General features: G+C 44.9%; 1 protein-coding gene across 1 annotated transcript in view; it reads right to left on the reverse strand.

The window, feature by feature from the left end:
- Positions 1–5,055: 5,055 nt before the first annotated feature.
- The window catches only part of LOC130291191 (cholesterol 7-desaturase nvd-like), a 25,678-nt gene continuing 19,805 nt past the window's right edge, over positions 5,056–10,928 (reverse strand). Inside the window, exons 6-7 of the mRNA XM_056539718.1 lie at positions 6,994–7,170; positions 5,056–6,399 (exon numbers count right to left, since the gene is read on the reverse strand). Coding sequence (XP_056395693.1) covers positions 6,238–6,399; positions 6,994–7,170 — 339 coding nt within the window. The 3' untranslated portion in view covers positions 5,056–6,237. The remainder of the gene's footprint in view (positions 6,400–6,993; positions 7,171–10,928) is intronic.

Here is a 10,928-nt window from a genome sequence, read left to right on the forward strand (position 1 = left end):
TTAATTGTGGATGAGGGGGTGTTATAAAACTACAGTGGTCCCTCAACATACGATGGTAATCCGTTCCAAACGGACCATCGTTTGTTGAAACCATCGTATGTTGAGGGATCCGTGCAATGTAAAGTATAGGACAGTGGTCTACAACCCGCGGACCTCCAGATGTTGTAAAACTACAACTCCCAGCATGCCCGGACAGCCAACGGCTGTCCGGGCATGCTGGGAGTTGTAGTTTTGCAACATCTGGAGGTCCGCAGGTTGAAGACCACTGGTAGAGGAAGTTGTACTCTCGTGTCACCGCTGTCCTGGATGTCCCCGACGCTCCGGCAAGGCCTCTGCTTCCCCGGCATCTTCGTGCTCCGTTGCCGCCATCACGTCCCTACGCACGCCGCTCCTATTGGATGACGGGACGGCATGCACGGCGACGTGATGCAGACGATGCAGGGGATCCCGAAGAGGACGCGCCGGAGCCCTGAGGACAGGTAAGTGATCGTCAGCGGACCACACGGGGCACCGTAAACGGCTATCCGGTGGCAGCTGAAGCAGTCTGCACTGCCGGATAGCCGTTTATGTGATGGCCCCGACATACAAAAGCATCATGCGATGGCCTCAGAGTGATTGTATGTTGAAATGATCGTAGGTTGGGGGGGGGGGGTCACTGTACTCTGCAATGTACATCTCTTGCATATCTTCCACATGGTCCTGTCCTGACATTTCTCTTCTATGTGTAAAAGCTGAAAGGGAGAAATCAATGACAAGGAGACAGGCTGAAGCTGCATCTCATAGTTCTGCAGGGAGACTCTGCCGCGTAAATTAGGGGACAGACATTCTACGTCACTGATATTTTTTGCTGTACTTAGGAGTAAGTGTAATAATAAGACACTGCTCCTTCCTGCTCTGTAAAGGCAGAGGTATCATGAGAAATGGAGGCGGTATTAGAAACCATATCCGAGGGGAAGAAGGAATCAAGATGGCGACCCATAAATGAACCCAACTAATTTGGGCAAGAATGCTTTTGTTTTTTTTTAGGATTGTAGACTTTGTGGGAGATTTTTCAAAATCTGTCCAGAGGAAAAAATTTGAGTTGCCCATAGCAACCAATCAGATCACTTCTTTCACTTTACAGAGGCCTTGTTAAAAATGAAAGAAGCGATCTGATTGGTTGCTAAGGCAAACTCAGCAACTTTTCCTCTGGACGGGTTTTGATAAATCTCCACCTTTGTATATTAAAGGGGTTATCCAAGAATTATTTTTTTAAAGAGCGAATTTCTTTAAAAAAAACATTCCCTGTCTGTCTCCAGATTGGGTGTGGTTATGCAGCTCAGTTCCATTGAAGTGGATGGAGCCAAGTTGTTAAACCACACACCACCTGGAGACAGAGGTTTATTTTTTTTTTAAATAAACGAGCTCTGTTTATCTATTCCTGGATAACCCAGGGGCAGTCAGAGTCTCCTAGGACTGTATCCACCTTTTCCAGCCCACCGGAGCACCTGAAAGCTGAACTAATTTATGCAGGATAAGTCATCAACTGCCGAGCGGAGAAGTTCGTGACAAATGAAATTTACTGTAAATTCCTCTCTAAATACTCATCTCTAGCAGTCAGCTTAGTTGAGCTGCTGTTAAAGGGGCACTCCGGTGGCTTTTTTTTTTTTTTTTTTTTAATCAAATGGTGCCAGAAAGTTAAACAGATTTGTAAATTACCTCTATTAAAACCTCTTAATTCTTTCAGTACTTACGAGCTGCTTTATACTACAGAGGAAGTTATTTTCTTTTTGAATTTCCTTTGTCTGTCCACAGTGCTCTCTGCTGACACCTTTGTCCATTTTAGGAACTGTCCAGAGCAGGATAGGTTTGCTATGAGGATTTGCTCCTACTCTGGACAGTTCCTAAAATGGACAGAGGTGTCAGCAGAGAGCACTGTGGTCAGACAAAGTAGGTTAAAAAAAAAAAACTTCCTCTGGAACATACAGCAGCTAATAAGTACTAGAAGGGTTAAGATTAACTAGAAGTAAATTACAAATCTGTTTAACTATCTGGCGTGAGTTGATCTACAAAAAAAAGTTTTCCAGTGCAGTACCCCTTTTAGGGTGCGTTCCCACAGGGCGTATACGCAGCGCAAAATGTATGGCAGCAGCGGGAAATACGCTGCGTATCCCTTGCTCACTATACACACAGGGCTTTCCGGCGGCAGCCCTATGTGTGTAGTGAGTTTTGGAGGCGGAGCCGCGCGTCACAGATACGCCGGCACACGGTCCCGCCTCCAAAACTCACTACACACACAGGGCTGCCGCCGGAAAGCCCTGTGTGTATAGTGAACAAGGGATACGCAGCGTATTTCCCGCTGCTGCCATACATTTTGCGCAGAGTCAAATACGCTGCGTATACGCCCTGTGGGAACGTACCCTAAAGGGTCTAGAGCACAGTCTACTCCTCCTCCCACCCTGATTTGAACCACAGAGCAATATTAGGACCATGGATCGGGCTGCAGGTCTTAGGGACTTAGAACCCTCTGTCCTGTTGAGGAGGATGCTAGAACCTTTTGGTGTTCCTTCATGTGGAGGAGTTTCCAACTGTTCCAGCCCCGAAACCATGGATCTTCTGACCCAGGTGAATAAAACGTTCACGTAAAGACCGGTCCCTGATGTCTCCCAGGATTTCTTATGTGAACTCTCAGCTTGTAGACTCGAACCACTTAGAGAATTGCGGCACAAAACGTTTATCTGAGCGCATTGTTATGTAAGGAGCCCGGACAGCAGGCGCTACACTGTGTGACGTTCCGAGCCTAAGAAGCCGAGCAGCGCCAGAGGATCGGGACGCCAATAGGAAGAAGAGTTAAAGGGTTGTTTTCTGTTTTTTGTTGTTTTAGTAGCCCGGACACAAGGGAAGGTAAAAGTTTTGCGCTGCATTTCCTAAAGGGGTACTCCGGTCCTGAGACATCTTATTCCAAGGATAGGGCATAAGATGTCTCACCGCGGGGTCCTGACGCTGGGGACCCCCCCCCAATCTTGTATTTCCATCCGCAGTGCCAGCTCACAAACAGCCGGGTGGAGACCACGGGGCCGGAGTCTCGTGATGTCACCCCCCCCCCCCAGCCATGCAAGTCTAGAGGGGCAGGGGGTGACGTCACGATACTCCAGCCCCGTGGTCGCCACCCGGCTGTTTGTGAGCTGGCACTGCGGATGGAAATACAAGATTGGGGGGGGGGGGTCCCCAGCGTCAGGACCCCGCGGTGAGACATCTTATGCCCTATCCTTGGAATAAGATGTCTCAGGACCGGAGTACCCCTTTTAACTTTCAACCTTCCCCAAGCCTGACCTGATCGTTCTCACCTAAAACTGTGTCAGGAACTGTCCAGAAAAGGAGCAAATCCCGTTTAACATGATCATTCCGGTAAGTTATAACAGATATAGAAATTAACACCATAGCTCAGAACAGTAGCATAGCAAACCTCTCCTGCTCTGGACAGTTCCTGAATTAGACAGAGGTGGCAGCAGAGAGCACTGTGGTAAGATAAAAGAACTACACAACTTCCTCTGTAGTATACAGCAGCTGATAAGTACTGGAAGGGTTAACATTTTTATATAGAAGTAATTTACAAATCTGTATAAATTTTCTGGCACCAGTTGATTTTGAAAAAAAAAATTAAAAAAAAATTCCCCTTCAGAGGACCCCTTTTATTTCATCTGCTAATGCCTATACTTTTTTTTTATTGCACACAGTTTTATTACATTAGTGGAATACACTTTCCTTTAGATTTTTATTATTATTTTTTTTTTTTAAAGCCTCTTCACTCCATAACAGAAAGTGAAAGCAACTTAAAGGGGTACTCCAGGGTATATTTTTAAATCAACTGGTGCCAAAAAGTTAGATTTGTAAATTACTTTATTTAAATAAAAAAATCCTTCCAGTACTTATCTGCTGTGTGATTCACAGGAAGTTCTTTTCTTTTTTTAATTAGCTTTCTGTCTGACCACAGTGCTCTTTGCTGACACCTCTGTCCATGTCAGTAACTGTCCAGAGTACAAGCAAATCCCCATAGCAAACCTCTCCTGCTCTGGACTGTTCGTAAAATGGACAGAAGTGTCAGCAGAGAGCACTGTGGTCAGACAGAAAGGAAATTCTAAAAGAAAAGAACTTCCTGTGGAGTATACAGCAGCTGATAAGTACTGGAAGGATTAAGATTTAAAAAAAAAATAATTTTTATAGAAGTAATTTACAATCTGTTTAACTTGCTGGCACCAGACTTTTTTTTAAATAAAGTGCACCCCTTTAAAACAGCAAACCAACATCCAGGGTTCATGTTTTGGAGCATAGGGAACTACAGTGTCAGGTCACAAGTAGAGATGAGCGAACTTACAGTAAATTCGATTCGTCACAAACTTCTCGGCTCGGCAGTTGATGACTTTTCCTGCATAAATTAGTTCAGCTTTCAGGTGCTCCCGTGGGCTGGAAAAGGTGGATACAATCCTAGGAGACTTTCCTAGAAATGTATCCACCTTTTCCAGCCCACCGGAGCACCTGAAGGCTGAACTCATTTATGCAGGATAAGTCATCAACTGTGGAGCCGAGAAGTTTGTGACGAATTGAATTTACTGTAAGTTCGCTCATCTCGAGTCACAAGGACTAAACCCCTTTAGTGGTGGTAGGAGTGAGCCATCATGTAAGGTCAGTGGTCTCCAAACTACGGCCCTCCAGATGTTGCAAAACTACCATTCCCAGCATGCCCGGACAGCCAACGGCTGTCCGGGCATGCTGGGAGTGGTAGTTTTGCAACATCTGGAGGGCCGCAGCTAGAAGCCCACTGATCCAAGTCTACCATAATTCCCACCATAATTCGGCACCATAATTCCCAACCTGAATCAGACCACGGCCTACATGCGCCAGCTAGGAGTAGGCTGCAGCCATAAGGGCACGCTAGAAGAGAACCACCCGACACAGAAGCAGGCCGCAGCCTTTTCCCAAAAATTAAGTGAACCCAAAAGTAAAATAGATACAAAGCTGCGGCGTTTATAGGATTTTATCCGGATGTGCACATAAAAAAGGCACCAGCTTAAAATAAACATCTTTATTGGGTGTTGTGTTCCGGAGCCAGATACAAGATAAAGAGGAAGAAGTAGCGAACGTTACAGGAGGAAGTCTTCAGTCACATGACCCCCGGCTGACGACATTTATGTACACACAGAGATACAACTACCAGGACAAAGGTCCTCCGACTCCGAGCAAACACCTGGCACGAGCTTGGGAGGTAGAGTCCGGCCTTATCAGATCATCCCCGACCTCCTCCCGTCACCCTCCAACCCATAAGTGTCACCTGACTCCGGCCTAGAGAGTCTATATGTATATACACAGCATATAGCCACATACATATAGTCATACATAGAACTCACAGTACAAAATGTCCACGAAAAAATATAAATATTTACAAAAAAAAACATTAAAAAAATATGACAAGGCACATATCCCATGATTCCTGGCACAGTTTAACCCTTAATGAACTAAAAAAAAATCCAATGCAAAAAAAGGCACAGGCTTATTGGTACAGTCATACTGCATTAGTACAGCTCCTCGGGGGTGTGGCCTACAGGTTCCACCCTCTACATGAAGTTTTTAGTCTAAAGCAAGCTTTTTTTTGGCCGCAGGGTAGTGTCCGTTACCCTTACATCCAGCAACAACGACTTGATGATGATCTAAGACCCGGTGGTACCAAAAAAAAAAAACATTGCAGACCCCAGTACAGGAGGAGGAGGGTCCCCTTTAGCACATTATAGTAATAATGAAGGAAAAACATGGGTCACAGTGTTCATAGATTGACATAATACAAGGCACTTTAAAAAGGATTTATCCAGGAAAAGAAAAAAAAAAGCGCTACCCCTGTCCTCAGGTTGTGTGTGGTATTACAACTTGACTCCATTTACTTGACTGAAACTGAGCTGCAATACCACACACATCCTTAGGGCAAGGGTGGTGCTGTTTTATGGAAGAAATTAGCTCCGTTTTTCTACACCTGGACCCCTTTAAATGGAAATCGGAAGAAACTCCAAATCAGCCACTTTGTTAACACCGTGAAAGTGACCGCAAACCAAGGGTTGCAATACTGCGTCCGCTCATCAGGCTCTAGTGCTCCACCTAGTGGTGGTTTACATATCGCATGTATCAGTCTTTTATCAAGTCAATAAATATTTGATAAGACGCTAAAAAGGACGGTAAGGAATTTTTTGGGGGGTTTTAGTACAATCCTCTTCACCATTCCAGGCCATCCTCTTGGAAAGTAAGTTTGGGGCTGTTGTTGCTGTAGAACTGGGAATACCAGCGGCGATGTTTCCCGATGGCGGAGTCCTCCTTTACCAGAAGCGGCTTGGAAATGTACTTCTTGTTGTTCCAGATCATCACGTCACGCTCAAACTGAAAAACGGAGACAAATGCGGTTATAGGCATGGTACGGACTTAGGAAGGACAGAGTTTCCCCAATAGGGTGCCTTCAGCTGTTGCCAAACTACAACTCCCAGCATGCCCAGACAGCCAACGGCTGTCTGGGCATGCTGGGAGTTGTAGTTTTGCAACAGCTGAAGGCAGTCTGGTCAGGAAACTGATTTTGGTAGAGATGAGCGAACTTACAGTAAATTCGATTCGTCACGAACTTCTCGGCTCGGCAGTTGATGACTTATCCTGCATAAATTAGTTCAGCTTTCAGGTGCTCCCGTGGGCTGGAAAAGGTGGATACAGTCCTAGGAAATAGTCTCCTAGGACTGTATCCACCTTTTCCAGCCCACCGGAGCACCTGAAAGCTGAACTAATTTACGCAAGAAAAGTCATCAACTGCCGAGCCGAGAAGTTCGTGACGAATCGAATTTACTGTAAGTTCGCTCATCTCTAGATTTTGGTCTGGGTGAGTGGTACAACCTTCACCAAGAGCCATGTAGACTGTCAGGCACCGGGCACTTTGCCTGCTCTTTAGCAATGACGCAGGCCATTAACCCCTCCCGCCATGTCACCTACTTGGATGCACTCAGCCTTCAGAATGAACTTGGGGATGATGGCCGGGAGACTCTTCTGGTAGTAGATACTGTGAGATACTTTCTGCAGCAGAGGCTCCACGGGGGTCACACAGTGCAGGATGATCCCTCTGCCCAGGAAGGAGTGCTCGAAATACAGGAAGACTATGCCGGGACCAACCTGCGGAGAAAAAGCAAAAAAAAGATTGAGACAACGCACATCGGGGGCGATTTATGTCATTTTTCAGGTCACTTGTTACAAGTTTTGTTTTTTTCTGGACATGCGCATCATTTATGACCTAGTTTCACCATGTGTGATAAATTATGCTCAAGTTCATCAAAACTAAAAATCACAAAATAATAAAATAATGACCAACACATGTAAAGTGACCTACATAAGTCTTCAGAAATCACTATATTGTAAGTGAAAAAAAATTAAAATGACTAACCTAAATGATATAAATTACAATATATATATCTAGGTAGGTGTATAATTAATAAAAAATACGGTAAGTAATAAAATATATAATAATAATAATAATAAATAATAATTTAATAATAAATTCGACCAATAAAAAAATAAAAATTCATAAATCTCCCCCATCATGTTAGTTGACTACCATCCCCTCTCCAGCATTAAAGGGGTATTCCAGGAAAAAACTTTTTTTTATACATCAACTAGCTCCAGAAAGTTAAACAGATTTGCAAATTACTTCTATAAAAAAAAATCTTAATCCTTTCAGTACTTATGAGCTTCTGAAGTTAAGGTTGTTCTTTTCTGTCTAAGTCCTCTCTGATGACTCGTGTCTCGGGAACCGCCCAGTTTAGAAGCAAATCCCCATAGCAAACCTCTTCTAAACTGGGAGGTTCCCGAGACACGTGTCATCAGAGAGCACTTAGACAGAAGAGAACAACCTTAACTTCAGAAGCTCATAAGTACTGAAAGGATTAAGATTTTTTAATAGAAGTAATTTACAAATCTGTTTAACTTTCTGGAGCCAGTTGATATATTAAAAAAAAAAGTTTTTTCCTGGAATACCCCTTTAATGCACCTCGCACCAGTAAAAGTGTACAAGGTGGCATTTGTAGAAGGTGCCATTGTAAGGAGAATGTCATAAAGTCCTACATACAATTTGAGATGTGGCTTCAAAAACATGGCCGACAATATACCCAACAATTCACTAAACATTGGGATGGATTACTATTCCCCCCCCCCCCCCCCCGGCAATCTCCGTGCAGCATTCGCATCCTATGTGGGGCCGCTGTAGTTTCGGAAACTCTGTTTCCGGGACTGGAGACGCGACAGAATAAGAGCGCTGCACGGACAGACAACTTTATCACCTATCCTGTGGATAAGGGATTAGATATCTTTGGCTGGAATACCCCTTTAAACTGGCACCGTCAAAAATGAAAAACTCTTTATATGTTGTACATCTTGGCAAAACATTAACCCTTCTAATCTACTTCATAAGAAAATTTGTATTTTCTTATTAAAGAAATGAAGTCTTAAAAAAAAAAAAAATTATAATAAATAAAAACACTAGGGGTCCCCATTACACCCAGAACAAACTCCTGTCCAGCTGCAGCATCATCTTTGTCCATACATGTGCTTCAGCCAGGACAAAGTGCAGGAAGTGAGGGAGAGATTTACTCCTCTGTGCTCACTCCTGTCCTATCAGATTGAGAGGAGGGGGTTACAGAGCAGCCTGTAGTGATTGGATGAAGAGACCCAGCACAGCAGACTCAAGGAGGGAGTGAATGGATGGATGGTGAGCTCAGAGCTTACCTCAGATACGCGAGCAGTGGATGTCAGAATGAGTGAGCAGCAGATCTACTGTCTCTTCCTGCAATGGGCTGGAGTCTGCACATTGCCGCCGAGTCGCCCCTTCTGTGCACCTTATGTGCATCTGTGACCCTCCAACATATTGTCTCATCCATGTTCATATGGTTCCTTATTGGAACTACAAGCCCCATAATGCCCTGCAACAGTATCAGAACAAAGCTGGAATATCCAAGTCCCCCAGAGTGATTTCTCACGTGCACTTGTCTTCCATTCAGGGTGATCCCCACTTTATACCGTCGGCACTGTATGAGAAGACTTTCTAGCTACTTGCTTTCTGATACAATGAAGTCGGTGTAAGGCTGGGTTCACACCACGTTTTTCAAATACGGTTACCGTATACGGTTTTCCGCTAAAAAAACGTATGGCAAAACCGTATGCAACCGTATGACTCCAAATTAAAACGTATACGGTTTTTCCCCGTACGGTTCTATCCGTTTGAATCAGTTTTTCCCCAACGGTTTTGCTATTTTGTTTTAGTTTTCCAGCAATTTAATAAAGTTACTATTGTTCTATTGAAATTCACATCTGCGCATGTGTCAACTCCAAAAAACGGATTAGAAAAACCGTGTGCAACCATATTCTGAAATTCTGTGTACGGTTCTCATAGACAACAATGTTAAAAGAACCGCATACGGTTCGCATAAGGTTTTCCAATCGGAGGCAAAAACGTGGTCGACAGCGTTTTTGCCTACGGTTGAAAAAAAAATCGGCAAAACCGTATCCGAGGCAAAACGGATGCAACCGTACACAACATTTGGAATACGGTTTACAATGCATTCGGTTTCGGATACGGTTGTATACGTTTTTTTTTTGCGGAAAACCGTATACGGTTACCGTATTTGAAAGACGTGGTGTGAACCCAGCCTTATAGGATGCAGCAGCGCCGTGATCTTTTTTAAAGCCTGGGCAACTATGGCACCAAAACTGCAGCGGTAACAGCCGCTCCTGACCCTGCACGAAGGAGAAAGAGGCGGCCGAGCAGGAAGCGCACACACTGTACCAGAACAAGAGACGCTCCGGATAGAAGGACTGAATGTGTCCGGTAACACGGAGCAGATGGCGGTACAGACGGCGGCAAGATGAGTCTTCTCTGCAGGAGCTGCATCGTCCTGTAGCCGTTCCAAGTCCTGCTGCCTTAGAGCCAAGACAATGCGGGTAGTACTGTGCCAAGTCCGCGTTTTCCCAATCAGGATGCATCCAGCTGTTGCAAAACTACAACTCCCAGCATGCCCGGACAGCCAACGGCTGTCCGGGCATGCTGGGAGTTGTAGTTTTGCAACAGCTGCAGGCATCCTGTTTGGGAAAACACTGGTAGTTAACCCTTTCCCAACCCATGACCTACATGTAGGTCATGGGTCGGCTCCCATTCTCTAACACGAGGCCACGGCAACGGGACCCATGGCTAATAGCGCGCAGCACTGATCGCGGTGCCGTGCGCTAATAACCCTTTAGACGCAGCGGTCAAAGTTGAACGCCGCGTCAAAAGTGAAAGTAAATTAATGCCGGTTAGCTCAGGGAGCTGTTCGGGATCACCGCGATTAAATTGCGGCATCCCGAACAGCCAGAGGGTCCCTACCTGCCTCCATGCTGCCCGATTGCCGAATGACTGCTCAGTACCCGAGATCCAGGCATGAGCAGTCAAGCGGCAGAATCATTGACCAATGGTTTCCTATGAGAAACCAATGATCAATGTAAAAGATCAGTGTGTGCCGTGTTATAGGTCCCTATGGGATAACAATGATCAGTGTGTGCAGTGTTATAGGTCCCTATGGGATAACAATGATCAGTGTGTGCAGTGTTATAGGTCCCTATGGGATAACAATGATCAGTGTGTGCAGTGTTATAGGTCCCTATGGGATAACAATGATCAATGATAAAGATCAGTGTGTGCAGTGTTATAGGTCCCTATGGGATAACAATGATCAGTGTGTGCAGTGTTATAGGTCCCTATGGGATAACAATGATCAGTGTGTGCAGTGTTATAGGTCCCTATGGGATAACAATGATCAGTGTGTGCAGTGTTATAGGTCCCTATGGGATAACAATGATCAATGATAAAGATCAGTGTGTGCAGTGTTATAGGTCCCTATGGGATA

This window comes from Hyla sarda, chromosome 9 (assembly GCF_029499605.1).
Source record: "Hyla sarda isolate aHylSar1 chromosome 9, aHylSar1.hap1, whole genome shotgun sequence".
Classification (NCBI taxonomy): Eukaryota; Metazoa; Chordata; class Amphibia; order Anura; family Hylidae; genus Hyla; species Hyla sarda.